Below are 27,796 nucleotides of genomic sequence, written 5' to 3'. Positions count from 1 at the left end.
GCCATATAAGTTATTTGCGTCAAGAGACAAACGCTGAGACATGGCATTGCCATATAAGTTATTTGCATCAAGAGGCAAGCACTGAGACATGGCCTTGCCATACAAGTTATTTGCATCTAGATACAAACATCGAGACATGGCCTTGCCATATAAGTTGTGTGCATCAAGTGACAAACACTCAGGGAAAATGGGCTTGTACATGGATACAGACAGCTTTGTGTTAGTAAAAAAATCAGGAAAAAATCGGGGTTGTACAGTGATACAGACAGCTTTGTGTTTAGTAAAAACATTCGGGGTTGTAGAGTGATACAGACAGCTTTGTGTTTAGTAAACAAATCGGGGTTGTACAGTGATACAGACAGCTTTGTGCTAGTAAAAACATTCGGGGTTGTAGAGTGATACAGACAGCTTTGTGTTAGTAAAAAAATCGGTGTTGAACAGTGATACAGACAGCTTTGTGTTGATAAAAAATCGGGGTTGTACAGTGATACAGACAGCTTTGTGTTTAGTAAACAAATCGGGGTTGTACAGTGATACAGACAGCTTTGTGCTAGTAAAAACATTCGGGGTTGTAGAGTGATACAGACAGCTTTGTGTTGGTAAAAAATCGGGGTTGTACAGTGATACAGACAGCTTTGTGTTAGTAAAAAAATCGGTGTTGAACAGTGATACAGACAGCTTTGTGTTGGTAAAAAATCGGGGTTATACAGTGATACAGACAGCTTTGTGTTTAGTAAACAAATCGGGGTTGTACAGTGATACAGACAGCTTTGTGCTAGTAAAAACATTCGGGGTTGTAGAGTGATACAGACAGCTTTGTGTTTAGTAAACAAATCGGAGTTGTACAGTGATACAGACAGCTTTGTGCTAGTAAAAACATTCGGGGTTGTAGAGTGATACAGACAGCTTTGTGTTAGTAAAAAATCGGTGTTGTACAGTGATACAGACAGCTTTGTGTTGGTAAAAAATCGGGGTTGTACAGTGATACAGACAGCTTTGTGTTGGTAAAAAAATTGGTGTTGTACAGTGATACAGACAGCTTTGTGTTGGTAAAAAAATCGGGGTTGTACAGTGATACATACAGCTTTTTGTTAGGAAAAAAATCGGGGGAAAATTTGAAAAAATCGGATCCATCAAAACCGGATCCAGCCCAAGATCCGGAATTTTTTGGATCCGATCCGGAACCGGTTCTAGCTCGGATCCGGCGGATCCGGTAGTCCGATATCCGGATCCGACCATCACTAATATATATATATATATACATATATAAAAATTTTAACGAATGGTGTTATTGGCCTCTGGGGACATCAAAATGAAAAAGTAAATCGGTCCCAGGCCTAGGTCTTACCATGAGACCTACGGTAATAGCTACTTCCCTATAGGGAAATTCGCTAAAATGCCCAACTTTTATTAAATAAAAACATTGGAAGAATGAAAATTCGCTTAGTCTGCAGGTTTGCTGCGGTAAAGGTATCTCATACTATCTCACATTCCTACAATAATATACTTGCGTAGTATTTTAAAACCCCTTCAAAGACTTGACTTCAATGACCCAAAAAATCAATTGATTGTTCATTTGTAAACATTGATTGACTTGCAAAAAGTCCCTCCTAGTTCATTACAATGGGCAATTGGGATTCCACTGTTCCTCGAGTTAACCTGAAAATTCAATATCTTAAATGTGAATAATTTTATATAATACTTTCAGGCTAGAACTGTGCTGGTATTAAAATAAAGTAAAAACTATAGCTATCGCTTTAAGAGCATAAAAATACAACATAATTTATTTGTATTTACAATAAATGTGTTATAAAAATACAAACTATCAATATTCATGACACACACACCACAATTTGTGCTCTACGATAAATCTAGCAAAGAAATTTTACAGTAAGAACCCGAAGACTAGTTTTGGATAGGTTAATCATATTTGTATTTAGAACAAGACTTGAAAAATCTATTGTAAACTGAAGAGATCGAAGTATAGTTTGGGGTTTCTTTAAACCTCTGTTGGAATATTATACGGCGAGTCAATAAATCTATATTTTTGCCTCTGAATCTAGATTATGAAGCTAGTTCTATGGGTATAAAATTATATCAGCTGATGTCAAAAATGTTGTGGCGATTTGGAATCCATGTTTAATCGCCACTGAAATAGGCTACTTTCGGTGCTGCTAAACAACTCAGTGATTCTCTATATTGCAATATGTCCAAATATATTCTAACTGTAAACTTATACCTAGTCTTCTAATCTTGTCACAATAATGTAAATCATGGTGTTACATTCAATTGTTATTCGTTTGCTGTTAGAAATGTCACATTATTATGGCTGTAGTGTTAAATGCCCTTTGTCATTGTGTTTGTATTGATAAATAAATTGTGTGAATTGTGTGAAGTTAGAAGCTTAACTGTACCTAATGGCACATTGGTTATACTACAAATTAAAAAGTAAAAAAATAGTGAAAATGACACGTATAAAATTAGAAACCCTGCTGGCACTCATTGGTTGGAATAATCTTGAAATCTACTATAGAGCTTGAAGTACAACTTAATATTACTAAATAAATAGCAAACAGTTATTAAGTAAAAGTTATCCAAGAACAATTAAAAAATATTGAGCAAAATCTTCATCCATATAAAAACCAAGCCAACTGGACAACTTCAAATTAATTTAGAATCTAACAAGAAAATAAACCTGAATGTTTTTTGTTCAAAAACACTATTGGAGGATTATTAACTAAGTAAACAGAATGGATTTCAAACAAACTAATAAATTATCAAAAGCAAGATAAAAAAAGTAGAAACTAAACTTGCCAAACTTTGTGAACTAATAAAGCAGTAAAACTAAAGGACTAGTAAATAATATAATCCCACTCTAAGCTTAACAAATTGATATAGCGTTTTTAACTTCAATCATTAAAAAAATATCACAGATAAAAAGAAAAAAGGTTGGACATTTATAACTGACCGATTTGGTTTGAACAAAAACGATGCCATCAAAGTACTGTAGTCTACGAGATCTATTGTTGTGCTGTCGCTGTCATGTAGTTTCTACTGGTCATCATCGTCCAGTTTGACGCCCATCGGCCCCAGCATAGTAGACGCAGGACCTGCCACACCCATCTGGGCTTGGTACGAGGCAAGAATGTTCTTCAGAGCATTCATGTCTATGTTGACTGGTTCGAAGCTTTCTACCTCGGAAAAGCTGTCCTCCATACCCTGAACAAAACAAAACGTTGATGTCCCAAGATTTTGATTACAAAGAAAGTGTTTTAGAGTTTTTGGAATGTACAGCAGCCAATCAAAAGCTTAGCCACTAGTAAGGGAAAGAGCATTGAATTTGTAACGATCATCATCATTGATTTAACAACTCCAGTCTATTGGGTGCGCTCATAAGCCTCTCCAATACTTTTCTAACAAAATAAAGCTCCTTTCCATCCTCTTTTAGGTACTTTCGATTATGTCTTGCTAGTTCAGTTCTTTTGTGGTCGTAAAATTCTTCTCAACCACAAATTTTTCTCCCAAACCAGATTTTAACTACTTTTCTTTCATATATCAATTTAACACGAACAAACCACTCTGGTCCTGCCATTCCGATTTTTTCTAATATTGTTTTGTCACATCTAAACTGTCTGAATCTGTCCTGTCTTGTTTTTAAGCTAGTATTCGGCTGTTGTCCTGTTTGTTGAGTGTACAAGTTTTAAGGCTGACAGAATAAGTGAATGTATGTTTTAAACACTTTTATTTTGATGGTTTCTATGTATTATCATGCCACAATCACAAACATTGTTAGTAATGCATCATAAACAATAGAACTGAAATCGGCAAGATGTTTTCCAATAGACCGAGATAGCCATTCATCAATTAGCAATAATAAAGAATTGCACAATCAAATGCTTAGAAGGATTAACCTTTACAGGTAAAAATGGAAATTTTTACAAACTCTTCCAATAAAAAATTGTTAACATAATTTTTTTGTTCGACCTCAAGGAACTGACTCTGCTGAGTTTTCGGGGACCTTATCGTTGCTACTGCTGTTCCATTAAATAATTGTTACTTGATGGGAGGAAAGTAAAACTATAAATTGAAAATCATCTGAGAGCTACAAATGTCCAGTCAATAATATTACCTTCTTGTCAGTGGCCTGGATCTTCTCAAAACTCTTGCCCACAGCTGTGGTTGCCAGTTCTCTGTCCATTTGGTCCATGTACTGCTTCAGTTCACTGATGGGAGTCTCTTGTTGATCACCTAAACAGTACACATTCAAGCATACTATTTACTACATATCTGCAGGACAGCAATTTTTACTTCAGCTTGGGTGGTGATTTTGTCCCTCGGTACAACAAAGTATTAAAATTTCAGGACAAACAGCTGATTACAAAGCTGTCACATTACTTCATAGTATGAGAAATGACTTAAACCCTCTTTACAAAAAGTATAAACAATACCCCCGCTCCAGCAAACCTGCAGACTAAGCAAATTTTCATTTGCCTAAATTGATTTTAAATGCAATCTATTTAAATAACAGGTTTAACGAGTACCTATGTTTGCTGCTACAGAGAGACTAATACAGGGTGTTTTTTAGTAAAATAATAATAGCTTAGAATAAAATAAATAAATTTGCCAAGTTTGATCAAAATATATCCATAAACAAGCAAAATACAACATTTAGGCCTATTCTACACATAGGCCTATTCCCCGTAAGAATAACATGGGAATTTTAAATTCACAGTTTTTTTCTACGTATCCCATAACCATACAAAAATGCTTTAATACATTAAATTATTAGTATTTAATATCTTTATAACGGTTTAGAAAGTTGGAAATTTTGTGTTTTGAAAGTTAAAAATGAGAAAACCCTTATAAAAAAAAACTATCGCATAAAACCCCCTGTAAAACCCCATTCCCATGTTTAACATATAACATAAAAAAAAGGTATATAACATTTTGAACTGTTGGCGTTTTTGGCCTCTGGACATCAAAATGAAAAAGTAAATTGGTCCCGGAACACGGGCCTAAGTCTTACCATGCCACATACGGTAATCTACTTCCCTATAAGAAAATTCGCTAAAAGTGATCAGTTGTATTTAGAAACACTAAGCGTTTAAGATACCTACCGGTTTTGTTTCCGAGATCCATGTCCTCTTCATCTTCATAAGAACTCATTCCTGATCCATCTGATTCCATATCCCAGTTGTCTTCAGGTACTGCAAAATCTGGACACAAGAAAAATATAATTACTAATTATCTTATAAAAAGATAGGGCATTTGCCAGGAATTATTAAGGAAATTGACAGGAAAGCAGGCTTACCTTTAAATAAGTCCATAGAGACACATAACACATCACAAAATTAAAAGTAGAAATTTTCGTGGTCACTGACCACTTTTTCAACCACTGGAGATTGGAGAAATGGCAAACTGTAAAACTGCCATTGCCATTTCTCCAATCTCCAGTGGTTGAAAAAGTGGTCAGTGACCACGAAAATTTCTACTTTTAATTTTGTGATGTGTTATGTGTCTCTATGGACTTAATTACTAATTAGTCATTGTTTATAGTGAGACGAATGGTAGCTTTCCTCATATCCGATAAGGTATCTGTATTATTTTTGTTGGCTAGCCTCCAAATTTATTTTGAAAATAATCATGTTTCAAGTCCTTTATAACATATGCATTTTTATTAAGGTTACTAAAGACGACATTTGATTTGGCAATAACATTTAAACATTGACCTGCAGTGAGGCTCTAAAACTAGACCTCTATGGTGAATTGATGACAACAAGGTATGTAGCTTATTTCATCATAGCCATTACATCAACCCTGCAGGAAAAACATTTTGAACTGAATTATTGACAAATTTATATACAAGAAAAACAAAACAAAATGTAACAATAAAGTATTGTAAATCTTACAAATAATTTTACTTTATCAATATATTGCATGTATAAGACAAAGGACTTTAAACAGAAGGAATTAATACATGAAAACTAAAAACATACTCTTAAAATCACATGTTTTCAATATTGACTATTTGACAAAATATAATAGTAAGAAAAGAAAAAAAATATATGAATATTAAATGTACCGAGGATATTCTGCACGGCACAGGAGAATGAGTCAGGATCAAAGGACACTCGGTTGTCCTCCTCGGACTCCTTCTCCCTTGAAGTCGAGGTAGTTGCTGAGTTAGCCTTCCTCGGTTTCACCCCTCTTCGAGGCCTCACCGGTGGTGAGTCCATTGCTAGACTGTCCCTGCAGACAAAGATTTTGTAAAATAAACCATATTTTAATTATAAGCAAAGATAAGGTTAAGGTGTTTTCTCTGGGAGTAATTGAAAAGATGCACGAGAGTGAGGAGTTGAGAATCGTTAGTATTGGTCAGTTGCTGTTTTTAACATATTGTGTAAAGTTGACTTTTGATTGACCAGTATGTACTACTATTTGTGCAAGCAAAGCTTGAAAAAATTTAATTTTGCCTTGAAGATTTTTTATATAGGTAGATGCAGCTTAAGGTAGACTCGTTGGTGATTGGCATGATTTGAACACAGGCTTGCAGCAAAGAAGTCCAACACCCTAACCATTAATTGTAAATGGATAATCATTTATAAAATTATATAACACATTTTGTGTATAGGAATTCTTAACTTTTCAAGACTAGCATGAGCATCACTTACTGAGGGAATTCAGCACCATCCACAGAGCTGACATGGTTAAGGAACTGCGCCAGTTGGGCTGGTATGTCAGTAGCAGGGTGAGACAGTTTGCGACCGTAGCGTTGCTCCATCATACGATCTAACTCTGCTGGGGACACATCTAACCAGCTGTCATCTGGAAATGCAACCACCAACATCAGCTGTATTGACATAACATTTAGTACATACTTATAGTGATGGGCCGATTCCAGAACTTTGGTCAACTCCGATTCCAGAACTTTAGTTTCAATTCTTGATTCCGCACTCGAAACCGATACCTGTTATTAATTCATTTAATAACACATGAAGTTGTGAACTCACAAATGCTAGACTAGAGTAAAAATACGTGTATTTAGTAAAAAGTTAAAGTGAACAATAATAATTGAATGAATTAGTAAACAAATAAATATCATCTGTTAAAATAAAGATTTATATACAGGTAAGTAGTCGTCAGGCACTACAGTACCCCCTTGCCAGTGGTTGAGCTGTGTAGTTGAGCAAACACGAAAAAAAATCAACTCTGGAACCGTACTGGAAAATGAACTTGCCTCCCAGAGCGCGTAGTTAATGGTGTAGATCTCAGAATAGATTTAGATGTCAATGTACCTCGTTGTTGAATGTCAGAATGAGAAAAGGGAGCAGTAGTAGTTATGGTGCCTCTGGAAACGCTGGTGTCATCATGGTCGAGTTGTAAGCTATAGACTGGCTTAAGTCGATCCATTGAAATGGTTACATCATTGCCTCGAATCCGAATTACTGCAGTCTTGTCAGATCTTCTAATGACGAGGTAAGGACCTGAGTAGGGGGGATCGAGTGCACCCTTAGAAATGTCGGTACGTACGAAGACATGAGTGCATGTGTTGAGATCCTTGAACACGAATGGCGTCCTACCTCCATGTCTTGTTCCATCAACTGGTCTTAAGTTGTTGAAATGTTGACGCAGATTTTTGACAAAACTTTGTGGGTCAAGTTCATGGTTGGAATCGCTAAGTGTAAGGAACTCTCCAGGTAGGCGAAGTGGTTGACCATACAGGAGTTCAGCTGAAGAAGCTTGTAGATCATCACGCCATGCTGTCCGTATTCCCAAAAGTATGACGGGCAATACCTCAGTCCATCGTGCTGTTGCGTGGCATCTGATGGCTGCCTTCAGTTGACGGTGAAAACGTTCAACTAGTCCATTTGACGATGGGTGATAGGAAGTTGTTCTGAGACGAGTCGAACCTAACAAATCTCCTAGGTGTTTAAACAGGCTTGACTCAAATTGCCGACCTTGATCTGTTGTAATTCGTAGTGGTGTTCCGTATCTAGAAATCCAAGTGGTAAAAAGTGCTCGTGCTACAGTTTCTGCTTCTATGTTTTCGATTGGTACTGCTTCTGGCCACCTTGAGAAACGATCAACACAGGTCAAACAGTACCTGTAACCTTCGGAGACAGGTAGCGGACCAACAAGGTCAATGTGTATGTGCTCAAACCTGGAAGATGGAGGAGCAAACATACCTACAGGAGTCCAGTTGTGACGTGATATCTTGGACTTTTGGCATGCCATACAAGAACGGGCCCATCGACGGCAGTCAGAGTTCATTGAAGGCCAGACAAAACGTTGACTGACAAGTTTCAATGAAGCTTTAATACCTGGGTGGGAGAGATTATGTAAACTGTTAAAAACGGTTTGTCGAAATGGCCTTGTGATGAAGGGACGAGAGTAGATGGGAGTGTGAGAGGGATGGGAGTAGATATGTCACAGTAAAGCAAAACCTGTGTTCCTGGTATTGGGATCTGTCGAAGTTTCAGGCTGGAATCAGACTGCATGTGACGTATTAACTCTTCATCTTTGCTCTGTGAGTCTGCTAATGCCTGATAGTCCAATGGAACGGCAATCGTCTCAATTCTGGAGAGGGTGTCAGCTACCACATTACCTTGTCCAGAGATGTGGCGGATGTCCGTTGAATACTGCCCAATGTATTCCAAGTGACGAAATTGGCGGGGAGAGCATTTGTCAGCTTTTTGCTTAAATGCAAAAGTGAGTGGTTTGTGATCTGTGAAAATGGTAAACTGCCTACCTTCTAACATATGTTTGAAGTACTTTACTGATAAATATATTGCTGTCAACTCTCTGTCGTAGGCACTGTAATTTTGTTCAGCAGAGGTTAATTTTTTTGAGAAAAAGGCCAACGGCTGCCAACTATCACCTATCTTTTGCTGCAACGCACACCCCACAGTATGGGCGGAAGAATCGCAGAAAATGGCCAATTGAGCATCTGGTACAGGGTGAGACAGCATCACAGCTTTACTAAGGCTTTGCTTGCAAGCCTCAAATGCTTCATTACTTGCCGTGGTCCAGTTGACTGGTGAATTTCCCTTCACATTAGCCTTCAGGAGTTCGTTTAGTAAGCTTTGATGCTCCGTCGTGTTAGGCAAAAACCTTTGATAAAAATTTATCATGCCAATAAACCTCCTTAGTTCCTTAACTGTTTTAGGTTTAGGATATGAGTTGATGACTCTAACCTTTTCTGGCAAAGGTTTGATACCTTCTCCAGATACTTCATACCCTAGAAAGTTAACGACTGATGTTCCTAGAACACACTTACTTGGGTTAATGAGGATCCCATAAGTAGAAAAACGGTCAAAGAGCTGTTTTAAGTGTAATACGTGTTGTTCTTCTGACTCTGAAGCTACTAGGATATCGTCGATGTAAGCGTAGCAGAAGTCTAAGCCCCTAAGTACGCCATCTATAAAGCGTTGAAACGTTTGAGCAGCATTGCATAGTCCAAATGACATGTAAGGGAATTCGAACAGGCCAAAAGGTGTGGTAATTGCTGTCTTGTGGACATCCTCAGCAGCAACCGGAATCTGGTGATAAGCCTTAACAAGATCTAAGGTGGTGAATATTGTCTTACCATGAAGTTGGTGAGAGAAATCTTGAATATGGGGAACAGGGTACCGATCAGGGATAGTTCTAGCATTCAAAGCCCTGTAATCTCCACATGGCCTCCACTCATCGCCTTTTTTGGGAACCATGTGAAGGGGAGAAGACCAGGAACTAGAAGAGGGTCTAGCTATACCTAGTTGAACCATGGATTCAAATTCTTTTTTGGCGAGTTTAAATTTATCCGGTGCCAGGCGGCGGGGTTTACTGAACACCGGAGGTCCTGGTGTTGTCTCAATATGATGTTTTGTGTCATGTTTGGAAGTACAATCAGGTTTACCTGAAGGTCTGGTGAGGTTTGGGTATTCATGAAGTAATTGAGAGAAAACTGTCTGTTGACAAGACTTAATAGTTTTAACACTACTCACTAAATGAACTGAAGGAGGTTGACCTTTGGAAAAAAACGAAGTTGACTGGTCAACTAAACATTGACGTCGTACATCAACAAGCAGATCATAATAGTGTAGAAAGTCTACCCCTATTATTGGTTTGGATACATCGGCTACGATGAAACGCCAAACAAATGAGCGGCGTAGACCAAAGTCCAAAGGCAAAGATACAAGACCATACGTCGTAATCTCAGTATTATTAGCTGCATATAGAGTATAGTCAGTCTTAGGTCTTTTTTTATCTAACATATTACGAGGGTAGACACATACATCAGCTCCCGTGTCAACTAGAAATTGTTGTTTGGTTACCTTATCGGTGACAAATAGGCGACGGGAACATGTGAGGTCGGAGTCGCTTGTCGCCATTAGAGACTCCCTGGGTCGTTTCCCGATCTGCTTCCTTTGAATCTGCAAGGGTCGGTGCACTTCGTTGCTGCGTCGCCGAACCGCCAGTGATACCAACAGACGTCATGGCGATCAAATCGATTCTTGGAGCATTGCCATGATCGTCTACGAGGATATGTGTCTGATGTCTTGTGGAATTTTGGACGTCTCATGTCTTCTTTGATTCCTGCTATTTCTTGTTGAAATTTTTCTGTTCCTTCTCTAATATTTGATGTCATCGTGGTTGTAAAGCGTTCCATCATTTCTTCCATCGAGGGAGCTGATAAGGACGCCTCCGATACTTCATGGTGAGGACTGACTTCATGGATAGCATCCGCAAGCTCCGCCAGTGTATCGAGGTCCGCAGCCTTTTGTGTTACCAAGATGGCTTGTGTTGCTGAAGGAAGACGGCTAAGCCATTGAAACTTCAGTAGTGGATCAGGTATCATGGTTCCGGCTAGAGTACGCATGTGCCTCAGGAACTGTGATGGTTTCCGATCACCTAACTCTTCTCGTTCCAAAAGTTGTTTCGTCTTCTGTTCCTGGGTCAAGGTAAACCGTTTTATAAGTTCTTTTTTTAATTTGTTGTACTTTTCTTCTGCTGGAGGGTTGGTGAGGATATCCCTCACTTCCGCTGCGTATTTCGCATCTAGGTTACCGCAGACGTAATAGAACTTAGTTTCGTCGACCGTGATCCCCGCTAGAGAAAACTGGGTTTCGATTTGTGCAAACCACAATTCTGGATCTGAGTGCCAGAAAGGAGGGATCTTGACTTGAATTCTGTGTACTGATTGTTCTCCGTTTGACATTTCGGATCGCGTCGGGGTCACCAATTGAAGTTGTGAACTCACAAATGCTAGACAAGAGTAAAAATACGTGTATTTAGTAAAAAGTTAAAGTGAACAATAATAATTGAATGAATTAGTAAACAAATAAATATCATCTGTTAAAATAAAGATTTATATACAGGTAAGTAGTCGTCAGGCACTACAACACATATATGTGTGCTTATTGTTATCCCTATAAAGGAGCATGTTATTTAAATTTAATCTTTCGGAATCGATAAAAAAATAAATTTCATTTAAAAACTGTGCATGAAAATAAACAATAGAGATTTAAAGTTATAAGAGTAACACTACTTTTTGGGTGATTTCACCCAGGAGCATTTCATTTTGTAAATATTTGTTTAAAGGAAACAGTTGGAACTTTAGTCTTTTTACTATCTAAACGCAACCTGTAATTAAAGCGCATCAGTAATCAATATTTCAAAATGTCGTGGCAAATGGGTTCAGAATTGATCTTTTTCAAAGCATCAGCAACCTTCAGATATAAAAGCAAACACCATGGGGTTCCCTAATATACTACTTTATATTAGGGAATAAAGGAATGGATATAATACAACTAACTTACTTAAGAAAAGAGTTCATAGCACAGACACAGTTTACAGTACTACTAATTTGATACTTTACCACTTAACGGAAAATATTCAGAAGGAAATATTACTTCAACTTTTGTGTGCTGTCAACTGCCTCGAACCCTTTTTTTAAGTTAAGCTAGTTGTAGTAGTCTGTAAGTCTACTGTAAGTAGTCTTAAGTTTAATATTGTGTTTTTATAACTGACTCCATTCTGTACAAAATGTGCAATATGAATAAAGTTATTTTGATTGATTGATTGATTGATTGATTGATTGTGTTACCCATTTCTTATTCCTCAACTTATTTCCAAGCCAAGTGCTCTTTCCCTCAAAAACTATTTGCCTAGTTGGGACAAAACATAATGAAAGAAAACACTAGAGTACTACCGTCGGAAGGAGGCAAGGTGGATTCATTTTTCCGAAGCTCTTCAATGTCCACGTCGATCTCTCGCAGGAGGTCAAGAACGATCTGTCCAATGGCTGGCTGTGATTGGACACAATGTGAGCGGAAATACTCTTTGGCCTCTTCCTCAAGTCTGCTGTACTCTTGAGATCCCTCTAACAAGTCCTGCGAGGCAAACATTTAAATCTTAATCTTAGGAAAACTGTATGTTGTTGCTTATGGCAATTGTTAATTTTTTGTTCAATAGGAGTTTATAACCAGTTTTAACCTTCCATTTTTGCTAAAGCTTACAAAAGCTACATTACCCTATAGTTTGACAATTCAATTTAACGATCTTTGTCATAGCACAATTTGTCAATAAAGTAAATAGAATATTCTCATCAGAAGAAGGTTTGAAGGACCTACCTTGAAATAACCTTTGTTTTTCAGGGAATCTTTGTAACTTTGCCATTCTTTGCTGAGATCATCGGTCTGTCCAATACTTTTACTCTGAGTGACCAAGATTTCAAAACCACAAGCCTAAAACAGAAACTCACAATTAATTGTAGCATGTTTTGACCAATATTATTTACATTTTTTCTTGAAGTTAAATTTTTGTTACAATAGTTGGTTACCGTTATTTTTTATAAGCATCTATTTTTCCTAACTGTTCAAGTATAACATTATTAAACTGAGGCTTACAGTCTGCAGTTATTAGTGTTACAGGTGCCTTAAATAATTCATGAAGATTTTAAACAAATAAAATTATTTTTTTTTAACCTTCATCAAAGGAAACAAAAATGGTTTTAATTAATTTCCACACTTTTTTCTAGGCTAATCCAGGTTAGTGCTGCTTTATCTGGGTTATATGACAGCTAGCCCACTCTGATCATATGTGGCTTTGTCAGACGGCTAGTGAAATCACATTGAAAAATTCCCTGACTTTTCCCTGACAATTCCATGATTTTTTTTTAACTTTCCCTGATCGACAAATTCAAAATTACAATTTTAACACTACCTAACTAATTCTTCAAAAGGACTAATCTTTATCTGAAGAATATCTTATGTTTGTTTACATGAAAAACATACATAAAATCTATAGATACAGGCTAGCTTATATTCAAACTTTGCAACTAACCTTAATAAAATTAAACTGAGTTAAGATGATACGCAGTTATAATAAAATTTAATTTGTACAAAAACACAAAATTTATTTGTAGAGACATATTTCTTAGTTTTCACCCACACGGCACACATACTCTCAACCTTTCCTAAAAATTATTAAAATTATGTTAAACATATAATTTTCCCTGACTTATGACAAAATTCCCTGACTTTTCCATGACTTTTCCAGATATTTAATATTCCCTGACATTTCCAGGTTTTCCAGGTCCACCTGACAGGGATAGCCACCCTGTCAGAGTTTTAACCCCACAGACACATGGGTCTGAGTCCACTTGAATTTAGAATTTTTGTCTTTTGATAATACAGAAACCCGATAGGGACCTTAATTTACAGAAAATGCTTATAGCTAATCAATACTTTGATGCATTAAAGTACAAACGCTGTTTATAATACTCACCAATTTGAGACCGAGCAGTTTGGAAGCATAGGAAGCATCAGTCGTAAGAGGCAAATTCCAACCAGTTCGTCGATCAGGCATGTACTTCTGATGTGTCAACATGGCGTACAAACACTTAGTGAATGTTACTCTAGTCATAACGCAATGCTCTGGTGGGAAGTATCTCATGGCACGACAGGCCTACACAAACCACAAAATCATTGACATTTTCTAGTGGTACATAGTTAAACTATGGCTAGCGTATAGACCCAGGGGTAGGCTAAATTGGATATCACATATTGGTAAAAATAAAAATATATTACATCCAAATAAACATCCACACTAAGAAATACATTTCTAATCCATTTTTTAAAATATAATTTTATAATTAATAATATTAATTATAAAACATATAAATAATGTTATAATTTTAAAATATAATGGATAGAAATCCATTTTTTAATAAATGATTTAGTTTAACATTTTTGGCTAAGTATAAAAAGTGTAAGTCCTAGTCCAAAAAGAATCTAATTCCCTAAAATAATACTTATTTAATAAGTAAGTTCCAGGGAACCAAGCATTACTCGGTGGTGTTTAATTTCTTTGGGAGGTTAGAAAATATAAAACACAAGCTGTTATACCCGAGTAAAAATTTAAAAACCTACGTTTTCAGGAAAAGCACTTTTAAAATTTTTTGTTCCGTTTTTTGAAACTTTTTTTATTTTTTATACTATCTGTGTGCCCGTTCTACGCACGGGGATATTATCATAGTCAGTTAAAACCTTCTTATATAAAGCACAGCAGTTGGTTTGCATACTTTCAGATATGCTGACAAAACTATTCCTTCGCAAATACAGTATCTGACAGTTTCAAGCCAAAACTAATGCTTCGCAATTAAATGTCACCCGGATCTTGTTGGTCCATATGTTATATCCAATGATTAAACTAAATAAACGGTATCAGCATTCTGACACATACTTTCTCCCATAAGTTTGTCAACAACCTTTATCATGTGTAAGCGGTGAGAGTAAATATACGGAAATGGGAATTGTACAATTTTGTTCAGAATTTAAAGGACTATAACATAATGGAAAAGTATTTAAGGTACTACCTCAACCTCTTAATTTAACACTTTATTCGGGTTGACATTTTCATTATCAAGGCGCTCTTGTCCTTTCCGTGAAACATTGAGAAACAAGGACATTAATGCGTTACCATCATACATACACACAAAAATACCGAACTTAATTAGGGAATCTGCTACGCTTTAAGCATAAAAAGGTACATATAAAATTAGTACTTGAAATCTTTGTTAATGCCATAAAATTTGATCATAACAATTTATATTTGCTTGGACCGGAGATGACTCGAAATTCTGTCGAAATGCTATCTGAATCGGTTTGCTATATGAAATGAAGTACAGTAGGCCTACTATAGACCATTTAGATTGGTAATTTGTAATAAAAATTACCAAAATAGGCCACGAACTATTGATACATAAACAACGTTCAAAGTGTTTGAACAATTCATGATGGTTTGCTGAATAAATGTTTTACTAAAATGCGTTATAGTTTTCTTAGCATAACATTTTGGAATCCAGACAGAAAAAGCAAAAATTATACAGTTAATACATCAATTAAATTGAATAGGCCTACGGCTGTAATAAATAAGGTGCAACACCAACGATAACTAATTTGTAAATTACTGTGATGTGTTGGTACGTAAAAATGATTCTTGCTGCTACTAAAGGTTAAAAGGAAAAGAACCAGTACCGTACCAAAAACCAACGTTTACAGTTAAGAACTGTAGTACAGCCGACCAATTATATGCGTTAATCAAGGTTATTGATCTCTTGGTTTTGGATTTTCTCGTAAAAAGTTATCGGCAATCAAAGTTATTTCCCATTAATTGCTTTATTTGTACACAACTCTTAATGTAAACTTATCGGTGTCAGTTTAAAAAAAAAAACCTTATACAACATAACTTTCTGTTATTTAATAGATTACGTATTCTCTAAACAATGGTTGCTGGTATATATATTAACATTATAAGGAAATGTGACAAAATCACACAACGTTGGGTTTTTGGACGTTTATAATTTTATTTCTTAAGTACCTAGGTAGGCCGTGTATTCTATGGAAAAGTACCGGTATCAAGGATCGTTGTCGAAAGGGTTGTTATAAATAATTGGGTAAGCATACGTACCACACGTACCCAAGAGAAGGGCTATGGGCCTATTGGCTGTATGGTCCAGCGATTGCATCACACAGTGAGTAGGAACTATTGACTTTATATAGTCAATGGTAGGAACAGAAAGTGACACATTGGAAAATCGAGTTCAGCATCATCCGTAAACCTCTGTTAAAATCACCCACTGCAGTTGTAATTTTTTGCTTTACACTTTACACAACCGCCATTGAAGAGCCGTCAATGAGTGGAACATTGTTTCTAAGCTATTGGCGACGGTCATTAGTAAATTTAAGTTTCCAAGCCGTATACAACACTGATTCAATCTTTGTTTCAATGTCTTCTTTCTGGTTATCAAAACTCCAAAACAATTTTATACACATATTTCTGGTTCCTGACCTGGATGATGCCTAGTTATTTAATTTACGGTTACACTATATTATTCCGCTTGCGATTAATTAAATCCTTTATGTAATAAAAACGTTTTTAATCTCACTTGGATGGGATTTGCCTTCAAAACGTGATCGGAAATGGTTGTGGTGTTTGTAAACAACATTTGTAAACATTTCAGTGACAGCTAGAAAAAATAATCTTGATCCGAACAGCTGTTCGTTGTTTCATAGATGATTATGTGATACAAATTGGAAGAAAACTCGACAAAAATCGCACAAAACTGCATTTTTGAACGGCCGTAATTTTAATTACAAAGTAGTGAGACCATATTTTAATGGCTAAAGACACTCTCGCCAATCCAGTGAATACATTAAAATGACTTGGGTCTTGATAGGTACTCTCGTTTTCCTGGAGAAGATTGCGTAAAATGCCATCTTGAGTGTGTCAGACAGACAGACAGACAGACAGAAATTTAGATGAGACTTGTTTCGGCTTCTTTAATGTATAAAACGTAAAAATAACCTAAAAATGTATGATTCTGAGAAATGTACAGACAAAACTCTGATTTTATTTATATAGATTTCATTGACATTTGAAGTTTCATTAAATGTCCATGGTAACGCAATATCTTAAGTGATTTTTTATAAATAGAGCATCTTTGATGGAAAAACACGAAATTTTGTCACGACAATCACGGACATAAAACTGAATATTAAAAATAGTTAATATTATTTTTATAACTATGTTTTGCTATAAATTAATTTACTTTTATGACCTTTATACAATAAACAGCTCACTAAGCTTTTGGTATATTTGGTCTTTCAAGAAAAAAATAAAAAATAAAGAAAAAAATTTAAAAAAAGCCAATAAAATCTTTTAAGTTGTATAACTCCGAAAAAACTAACCTGAGACCTGAAAAATCTTTATGTTTTTATAGAGGTGTGCTTCTTTTGTGTATAAAACATTTAAATATGATGATATTTTAATTTTTTTAATTTTTATGATAGAAATCATCAACGTGATGGTCAGGGACAAGCGGTACGGTCGTAAATTGTCTGGAATAATCTAAATCTTTACTAAACAATCTTTCAGTTATGCTGTTAGTTATAATAAAAATATGTGTTTCAATTGAACTAAACTGTTCAATTTACAATGATATTTAAGTTATTGTCACGACCAAACACAGTATAATCCATAAGGCTGGATTGGTCGTGAAAAAACCCGCGATGGTCGTGAAACTTTTGTCGTGACATTACGTATTATTTGTCTCTGTTCTGGCGGTAGCCTTGCACCTCATGTTCGAGGATACAAAGTGGACTTCTAGGTTAATGTAGCAATTGAAATATCATATCAACAAAAATTAAAACCACGTCTACTTCATCAAATGACTACGTACGGTCATGGACACACCAAAATTACAAAAAACACAAACTTGCCTTTATTAATCTTGTAACTACTTCTTTCAACACAAAACAACCGGCACAACAAACTTGACGTACACCTCGAACTAGTCTCTAAAACGAACTGACGCAATCGACGCCAGGCTTGCCACTGTCGTGTTCCAAAGTTGCAAATTTTTTCCAAATGGTCGTGACGCCAAATCGAGGGACAGACTTATTTTGTCATGGTAGTCAGTTTGCAATGACAATAAAATTATAATATGCTCCTTTTTTGTAAGTTCAATAACTATTGATGACATAAAAATATGGCTTTATATATTTCGGCATGAATAATTAGTCCAAAAACAGCGTGAAAGTTGGAAAATGTACCCTAGGGACACGTCATGGTCGTGAATTTCAAGACTTTAAAAATACGAAAAAAATACCTAGAACCTATTTACAACCAAATAAATGTGTATAACATGTTGCCCCCGTCCCAAAAAATATTAAAACACATAATAATAAACTACAAATCCAGTATCTACGAAGTAAAAGGCCAGGGACATGAAAACGTACGTTTTTAAATTTTCACTCACCCGCTCTTCACACAGGGAAACTTTGGCCGATCAGGATGAGTATTTGTAAATCAAAAGCTTGAGTGCAGCATAAGAAAATAATGTGTAGGCCTATTATCATTTAACAAGATGTTTCTTATATTCATTTTTAGTTCCTCATAGGAGGAAATTTAAGTAAAAATCCTGTATAGTCATAGAGCCAATATAATTTTTACTGGGTGTGAATTTATTTAATACTGGGATATTAAAATGCATGTACTTTTGAGGTTGGAATAGCAACTCATTAAGGCAACAATATATAATATAAGGCCTATGTTTGATCTGCAGGTTTGCTACAACATAGTCCAGTCAAAATTAATAAATTAATGACCCAAACTCCGAAAAAATCCGAAAGTTTTGAAACTGTGCACACATATTTCTAGGTACCTAGGGAAGATTATACCAAAAGTCCTCATAAATATGAGGCGAGCTCTAGAGGCAATTAGCGAAAACAGGGAACCTATTTTGGTTTTTGGCTAAAATCTCGAGAACCATCTGTCAGAGTTAAAAGTGACTGTATACCAAATGAAAGATCATTAAATTTTCAAAAAAAAAATGATATTTACACTTTTATTTTATTCCTCATGGTTACTGAGTTATAGGGCGCTAAAATATGGGGTTTTTTCTCCGAAATAACTTCTTTAGTTTGCACCATTGTTCGCACCCCGACAGTTTGCAATTTTTCGGAGGTTAACCCTTTTATTGACTGGACTAACAGGGATATCAATATATTTAAAAAATTATGATCTGTAGAATAAATTTCAAACCTTAAGGTCAATAGGATCGCGATGACAGAATGCTGTAACAGCTGGTGCCACTAGGCTAGGACGAGCTCTCAGCAATGCTGCCACTCCAACGGGCACAAAAACATTACAACTGTGCAGGTTGTCCACAATACGCCCAGGATACCTGAGGCAGAAAATAAAGGTAACGTTAAAATTTATTTTACAGTCAAAATCATGCACTAGCCAATGGTGCTGTAAATTCACTAGCTTGTAATTTGAGATGAGCAGAAGTGGTCATATTGAAGACTAACTTACTTTACTACATGTAATACACAAAAATTAAACAGTATTTTGAAGAAGCAGTAAAAGTTTTGGCAAGGAGCATCAGTGTAGAATAGAGCCACCATCTTGGCTTCGGAATTTGTCTATATACAGTAACAGTAACAAAACAAGTTGTTTCCATTAACACTCGTGCCTTTCGTACGTGTAAGCAGAAGAGGATTTTTCATTCACAGCCATAGTGAGTGAAAGCCGAATGTAGTGAAGATGAATTTAAAAAAGTTTTAGTTTTTATGTCACAGAGCTTTAGAACTTTTTTACCACATTTTAGGAGTTTTGTCCAAGATTGTTCATGATAAAACTGAAAACCACAAATTTTGTGTCAGGTAAGATTTGAAACCCCTACTCAAGAGTTCTTGGATGGTTTTGGGGGAACATTTCACAAGATTCAAAATCAGGAGATCCAAAGTTTATATTGCCGATCAGAAGATCCAACATCGGAATATCCAACGTTTATATTGCAAATCACAAGATCCAAAGATTGGATGATCCAAAAGTACAGTCATTACCAAAAGTACAATGTTAAATTGTGAACTAAACTGAAATCGACTGACAGATTTGATGCTGAGCGATTACCACCTATCCCCAGCAATGGTGATAAATGAATCATGAAGTAAAATAAAAGTAAATACCCCTCTATCCTGGCAGATATCGCCTGTTGTATGCCAGTGGAGGCTCTGGTCTCTTCAGGTGTGTCCCAGATGGTTTGGATCGCTTCATCAACTTCTAACGTCGCGTCTCCTGGTATCAGATGGACAGATCCCCCGTGTAGGTAAACCTGTACAGAAAGTGTATTAGATAACAAACTGTTTAAGTACACTGACCGTCAACAGATGCTCTTAGACATCAGCTTTGTTTCCCCTTTGACTATATATTGACGAACATAAAGTACACATTTTATTCCCAAATGTATAGCTTTGCATAAACTTAAAAAAAAAACACTGTTCGATTACTCAGAGTGCCAAGAGACACTCTCAGATTTTAGCTTGGTTTCACCTTTGAAAGTTAAAGGGTTAAAAAGGTCAGACAGAATAAGCTTTAAAAAATGTATCTACATACAGTAGATCTCCAATTATCCGAATCAGTTGGTACCGGACTACATTCAGATAATAAAAAATGTGGATGATTGGATTTTTACCAAAATTTAGAGTCTTGCCGAGCTTTTACTACTGTGATCACAGAACGTGTATAGGAAGATTTTGCGATCGGAAATTTACGCTTTTGCGGCGATCGGGGATGATTACGATTTTCCATGACCATGAGAGACGATGATGGTGTCAACACGACCATGGGATATAATTATCATTTTGACACAATAGCTAAAAACTATGACAATGTAACCGTGACCGCGGGAGACGATGACAGTGTCTACACGATCGTGAGACGGGTTTTGGATTTTGCCACGATCATGGCTTCTGCCTTCTTTAATAACGAGTAACGACTATTAAATAAATGTGGTTTTCAATTTTTAAATTATTTCTGTTGTAAGAAAATTCTGATAATTGGTGATTAGGATAGATGGACTTCGGATAATTGGAGTTCTACTGTACTTGAAAACAAAATATGTTCTATACAAACTGTTCCAGGCACCTATAAATTAAAAACTCAATCCCATTTCGAAGATAATATTTTAAGGCCAAAAATTTACCAAGCATAACGAGTAAAGTAATGAGTAGGCCTACAAACCTAATGTACGATACTGTACATCAAAATATTAGGTTACCTTCAATCTTTCATTTAGGAGTATTCTTAATAAATACAGATATAAATTATGTACATACCCGTTTGTCACATGTCTCAGGATTGGCCCATTTAGGTAAATGATCTGCGGCTTCAATCAATAGAAACTCTCCATCCACATCCACCATCCTAAAAAGCAATAAAAAAAAAGATAATTTCTCAACTCAATGCCAAATATTGTTTAAAATTGTCATGAAATATTACAGAAATATATGCTCTGAATTAACTGCATCTTGTAGTAAATTTTCATTACATAAAAGGTGTAGAAAGTTCAAAACAAAATATATTTTAATTATTGCTGATTAAAGTGAAGATACGCCTATCTTGTACCTATTTTCATTAAAATACATGGTATAGAAAGTTAGGTATAATCAAAGTTTAAGAATTACACAATTTTTTGAACGTTGACTACATTGCACAAGATGCAATAATGTCACTTATTTTTAGCATTATTGTTAAGAACTATAGCACAAAATGGGTAAACAGCAAAACTACTAATGGCTAATCTACCTTGCTATAAGTCCAGGGATTTCTTGAGTAGCTTTAATCAATAGGAACACTATGAACCATTCATCTTCTATGTTATCCCCATAGTGTGTGACTCCATACAGATGAGGGGGGAGTTTCTCCACTGAAAAAAAGCATTTTTACATCAATGACTCTGAAGGAAGTAAATCGCTTAGTTCACACTAATGTGAAATAAGGTGCTGCAAATATATGAATACAGGTCCTGTTGGGGGAGCTGGAGCCTAGGTAGGTTTGTTACGATACCACCAACCTTCCAACAGTACTTGATAGCGATACAAATCGCAGACTTGGGAAAGTTACTCAAAAAATGTAACTGGTTACAGTTACAAGTTACTCGCTCTTTCAGAAATGTAGGGTAACTGATTACAGTTGCAAGGTACATGCTCTAATTTAAAGGGATGTGATCTCTGAAATCTGAAATAAAATTGAAGTTTTTTTTAACCAAACCGATATGCTCAGAAAGTTTATAACATATTTGGTTTTGGCTATATTAAAGACACATGAATTAGATTAAACTATAGGTCTAATAAAATAATACCTGTTAATACAACATCTGAATTGTCTGGGAGATCTTGAGTCTGCTAATATACATTTTTACTATTGAACCAAAATGGAATAAAATAGTTAAAAAAGTAATTTTGTTTAAGGTAAAATTATAGATAACACTAGCTGTACCCGCGGGCTTTGCCCGAAAATTTAACTTCTTAATTTTCAAGATGAGCTCGTTCGCATGGCTCAATCACGTCCTGGTTGAAGTTTATTCGCTACGCTCACTCACCTTTAGGTTAGGTTAGCTTCAGGTTAGCTCGTTCGCTATGCTAACTCGCCTCCAGGTTAAAGTTCGTTCGATACGCTCACTCACCTTTTGATTGCAAATTATCTGTTGTCATAAATTAAAAAAAAAATACCTAATAGTGCTGCACCCTGTTGGTAATCCTTGTAACTTTAATGCTATTGAACTTTATAGAACAGAACCAACTTGTTTAATTGAAACAGCTGTTAAGATTCATTAATTCCTTTTAAATATGAAAAATCATAAGGTTAACATGGGAAACTCCAGAGCCACTGGGGCGGAGCCCGAAAGCCCGATCAGAATAAAAACTACTTAGTTTTCCTATTTAATGCCCAAAGAATCGGTGTACCGAATTTCAGCCTCCTAGGTAAATGGAAAGTGGGAGAATTAGTGATGAGTGAGTGAGTGTGTCAGTGAGGGCTTTGCCATTTATAAGTATAGATTCTAGGTGTATATGGGAATCAGATTTTTAAAGCGTTTTTAGGTGACCCTCTACAAATAACTACTAACTAAAAATACAACAGTAATTTTGGTATATATTTATTAATGACTTTCCACACTTTGAATACAAATACTACAAGAGGAAAAACAATAATTTTAAAAGGTGGGTGTTAAAAGCGTTGGTGCAAGACCACTATGGAGATAGAATGTGTTTTGGTTTTTGACAGGCTGGATAGGGATAAAGAGAAGGTAGACTAATTGAAGTAGTTTAGTTCATTTGATGGTAGTATCTTACTGAAACTGCTTTGTGATTCATAAGTTTTAGCTTGTAACTACAGTACCCTATTTTATTTTTAATAAAAAATCAATAAATGAGGGTTTATTTTGTTAAATTCCATCTTGATGGCCCCTGGATTTATTTAGTTAATTCTTACTTCCTTGATCGGTAAAAATATATTTTTGTGATAGGCCTACAGTAAAATTTTTTAATACAAAGTGAATTTATATTTATAAATCTAATTTTCATTATTTTCAAAACCTCTTAAACGTAAAATTAATACTGTAGTATAGAGCCAGTGGTTTAATGCAATTTATAAAAAAAAACACTAAGTTTAGTATTAGTACAGCAAGCTTGTTATAAATTTTAGAATAGACCATTTCGGCAAACAAAAAATTCAGCCCTTTAGGCCGTGTAGGGGGGGGGGGGTCTTGGCCTAGGCCTACCTAAATACAATGCAATTGTTTGGATCCAAGTCAGACCTACATTATAAGTTTTATTCGCCTATAATATTTAGTGTTAGTAAAGCAAAATAAACACATAAAAACTCAATTTCACACTTATTACAAAATTATTGCATTTGCAAATCAAAACTGAGCTTAACTAAACGTTTCAGCAAAATATAAATACATTATTCACTTATTCTGAATGTCTGGAACGTAATTTGTATTTGTATACGTTTCTTATTGTTGATGAAAGAATTTTCTCCATGCTGATTGAATTTTGTCATAAAATTGTGTCATAACGTTATAAAACTAGCCGTGCTTTATTGCTGCGCACTTCGACTGTACAAAACACACCTACCTACACCAAAACATACACGCAACAACACAATAAACAATAAACAATCACGCATAATTGAATGTTCTCAAACTACAGTATGACTAATAAAACTTTGAGACAACTGAACGGATAAACATATAAAATAGACCTAGTATTGGCCTAGATATAAACTTTAAACTACACTTTGGACCACAACAAACACCAAAAGAGACTGGAACTGGAATCAAGGACCAGACTACAGTGTCAGGATTTACACTCACTGACTTCACTGTTCAGTTCACTACAACTGGTACGTTGACGGACTTTGGACTGATGTGACGGACAGAAGTGTAACAAAGGGATGGGTTGAGTCAAAACAAATGTTATTGTGTTCGCTACTGGGAATGGTTAGGAGCTTGGGGTCAACAAACTGGCCTAGCCCGCTTTTTCTTCTTTCCAACTACCCTTGTCTCTGAACGCTGTACTGAATTTAAATTTGAAATTTGAAATAGTTTTCAAGATCAATACAATGTAACGAAAGTAACTTTTTGCCACTACTATTTAACGTTAGGCCTACTAATGTTTTTTTTAACGATTACCAATTACAAGTTAGCCTACTTGTTTTAAGATGTAACGGATGAGTTACAGACGTTACTCAAAAATGTAGCCATTACTGTACAGTAATCATTACTCCCAAGTCTGCCAAATCGGAACTGCAGTATCGCAACCACAATAAAGCAACCACATGTCTGCTTTATTTAAAAAAGTAATATTTTAGTGCAGGCCTACTGTAACAATTTTAGGGTTAAAAATATCAGTTTGTAATAATTTATAGATATAACATCAAAAAGGTAAAAATAAAAAAAATCTTAAAATAAATTAAATTAGGCCTAAGTAGGCCTACCTAGGCTCCTAACAAACTTTTTGTTAAATCACCAAAACGCTCGGTAAGACTAATTTAACCGAATCAGGATAAAATAACCGAATTAGTCTAATAAAAAGGTTACCTCTAGTACTTGTCAGTGATCCTGGAATTTAGGTCAGCGACCCAGGATTTGAACCTAAAGGTTCATTTTAAAGCTGATACCAAGTTGAAAACGCATTCCAAACACGCAATCCTCTTCATTAGGCCTACTGTGAAGTTATTAACTTATAACACACGAGACACGAACACGAAAACACTGAACATTTAACAAAAATTGGCCAATTATAATAGGTTACTGGTACGGTAGCGTGCGTGGTGTAGCCGGCAAAAGATGAGTCATGACTGGCCATCTTGAGTTCATGCTTAGTTCATAACTAGTGCGATTGTTATATCGTTTGGTTAGTTAGGTAAGGTTAACGTAACCTAACTAACCAAATGATATATCGGAATGAAACAATTTAATCAATATTTTCATTTGAATGAGTGTAGGACCTAAAGTAAAGTGCAGCCTCGATTATTAATCAATAGGCCTATTTTCAATTCGATAGTTTCAATCGATATTAGCGTAGCCCAGTTAAGACACTGTACCCCGCTATTGTGTTTATTTATTTTATGTATAGCCTACTTGTATAACAAAACACAAATAAGGAAAATTTTTCCTATAGGCCTAATTTTTCCCGTTCTAGGCCTATATCACGATTTCGCCCGTCCGGGAAGGGTTAAGTTGCAAAGACCCATGGCTACCTATCATTATAATATTTTTATCATAGGATGTCTAAATAGTGTCAACACTTGGTAAAATTAGAGTTACCTGAGGTATCAACTGCAGCAATTTCGCACTCAAATCGAGGTACAAGATTGACTTCATCTTTTTGCCAGATGTAGGTACAATATTTGTATTTTTCAAACACAGACCTTACTTCAGCTAAAACATTTTGAAGATATTCTCTTATGTTTTCTGTAGAGTGAGATGTCTTAGGGAAAATATAATATTCAACATAATCGTCCTCTCTTACGGTTTGAAGAACTTCTTTATTAATGTTCATGCTTGCTTTGGCTTTGAGCTTGTTGTGTTTGTTGGGTTGACTTGACTTGATTTTGATCTTGATCTGTATCAGTGTGTCCACAGGGGTACCACTTTTTTGTACTAAATTTCCCTGAAAAATGTACAAGATTTCCTAATGTAGGTACAAGATCTTACAAAAGATAGAGTAATGCTACTTTATATGGCTCTCTGTGTTATACCATAGAGATTAACCAAAGTTCTTTGACGTTTTTATCCTTGTGGTGGCACCTTGACGCTCCCCCATAGAAATAAAACCATTAAATTAATCAGGTCTCCTCTCACCTTCACACTTAATAACATAAAACTCATTGTTCTAATTATTTGATAAAGAGGAACGCCCTCTTGTTAAATTTGACTTTAATCTCAGAAGTGAATGCCTACTAAACTTTAATGCAGAATTCTGACTTTTTTCATAACACAAGTAGACTTCTCATCCCATTGTAAATTTTGAGGCTCGTTTTTCGTGTCTAGTTCATGTCCGGTGACACTGACCGCTAGTATCGACGAAATTTTTTTTTTTTTATTATTTTAGGATTGATTTCATTATTTGCGCTATACTGTTTGACATAACTACGGGACAAGCTATTGTTTATGATAAGATCGTTTTATTTGGCTAATGGCTGAACGAAGTTTTAAAAGAAACTAACTGAAATAACAAGAAACAAATTATAAACAAAACATCACCTCTACAGTTCACCGCGGCAGAAATAACAATAAAATTGGCTTCAGCTCATCAGCTGTTCCATAAGAATGAGAAATCCATTAAGGCAGTACATTTGCTTATCTATGTATTTTATTATAGCCGGTAATTTATTGTTATAAAATTACATAGAGTAAGTTATGGCATGTGGTCTTTACAATTCAACCAAGATATGAAAATCCGGAGTTGCCAACTGTTATTTATTAACTTAAAAATCCCCCAAACTGCGTGTATTTTTCAATTTTTATAAAAACAGATTTTGAAGGAAAATGTACAAGATTCAGTGAACAATGTACAAGGGTACAAGGAAATATCAAAATGTACTAGATCTTGTACAATTGTACAAGCTGTGGACACACTGATCTGTATTCTGATTATTCTGAATGTAACCCTAACCTAACCTCAAATTAAACGTTTTTTTTTCTTATACAAATTTTTAGTTCCTGCTGTTTAACTCAATTCAATTCAACTAGGACGGAACGATTCAGCAGATCAGAACGGAGTGAAATAAACGGCATCAGCAGCCTGACACATACTTTCTCCCATCAGCTTGTGAAAAACGTTTATCAAGAGCAACGATCACATAGATTTCTAAGACCAATTAGGGCACGCCTATCTAACTACTAACACTAACTAACATTCAAGATGATTCAAGCTTTCAAGCAGCTGCCGCCAGGTCCGCCATCTAGCCATCGGCTCGGTTCACACGAGCGACTTATCTAGCTGACTAGGCTAAGGCTGTGTGGGTAGCAGACCACGCAGTGTTGCCACCGCGTTGTTGCGATTTTACCCTAAAGGCGGGCTAAAATTACCCTAAATTACCCTAAATCTACTTTGAGTTACCCTAAAAATTACCCTAAATGTTAATATTTGTGTTTAATGCTATAAAACATTGTTAAAATCATATAAATCTTACATAAGGTGGTTAATTATACTAAATGAAGTTCCAATATCAATCAATTTACGTAAAATTATACTCGATTCTAAAAACCCACCCGAATGAAGAACAAAATGTTGATTTTGACAGCCTATCGACTATCGTATAGCGAAAAAATCGAATCAAGAACTGTCGTATTTTTTTACTGTATCGACCCATTACTACTGTTTTTGAACAATCATATCTTTAAAATACAGTACGGTACCACCAAAGCTTTAATCTAAGTAGTAAATTCTTGACACAA

At 35.6% G+C, this 27,796-nt stretch overlaps 1 protein-coding gene across 3 annotated transcripts; it reads right to left on the bottom strand.

The window, feature by feature from the left end:
- LOC129003853 (protein ecdysoneless-like) lies at positions 1-25,920 on the bottom strand. 3 transcript variants are annotated; one of them, XR_008491651.1, is made up of 14 exons: positions 25,661-25,920; positions 21,634-21,754; positions 21,165-21,252; positions 20,016-20,161; positions 19,087-19,228; positions 13,768-13,947; positions 12,612-12,725; positions 12,191-12,371; positions 6,672-6,825; positions 6,083-6,249; positions 5,118-5,216; positions 4,130-4,248; positions 2,969-3,219; positions 1-1,659 (listed from the first exon to the last, which is right to left on the bottom strand). XR_008491651.1 is itself a non-coding variant. In XM_054432178.1 (13 exons), the coding sequence occupies exons 1-13, from the start codon at positions 25,893-25,895 to the stop codon at positions 3,052-3,054; spliced, it is 1,914 nt and encodes a 637-aa protein (XP_054288153.1). In that variant the 5' UTR covers positions 25,896-25,920; the 3' UTR covers positions 1-3,051. The 3 variants fall into 3 exon arrangements, 2 of the variants coding, with proteins under 2 accessions (XP_054288153.1, XP_054288154.1); XM_054432178.1 differs by having other exon boundaries at positions 1-3,219; XM_054432179.1 differs by lacking the exon at positions 25,661-25,920 and adding an exon at positions 24,932-25,002 and having other exon boundaries at positions 1-3,219.
- Positions 25,921-27,796: the final 1,876 nt, after the last annotated feature.

The sequence above is a fragment of the Macrosteles quadrilineatus genome, unplaced genomic scaffold (genome assembly GCF_028750875.1).
Source record: "Macrosteles quadrilineatus isolate MER2022 unplaced genomic scaffold, UCM_ALF_1.0 Scaffold_9__3_contigs__length_116548681, whole genome shotgun sequence".
Taxonomy (NCBI): domain Eukaryota; kingdom Metazoa; phylum Arthropoda; class Insecta; order Hemiptera; family Cicadellidae; genus Macrosteles; species Macrosteles quadrilineatus.
This window is presented reverse-complemented; position numbering and strand designations above follow the sequence as displayed.

Bases quoted from the DNA above. Each gene is read 5' to 3' on its own strand.
- LOC129003853 (XM_054432178.1), bottom strand. From the start codon at position 25,895: ATGAACATTAATAAAGAAGTTCTTCAAACCGTAAGAGAGGACGATTAT. The intron at 12,726-13,767 runs GTGAGTATTATA...TTTCTGTTTTAG, and splicing joins AACTGCTCGGTCTCAAATTG to GCTTGTGGTTTTGAAATCTT. The intron at 4,249-5,117 runs GTAGGTATCTTA...TGTACTGTTTAG, and splicing joins GGATCTCGGAAACAAAACCG to GTGATCAACAAGAGACTCCC.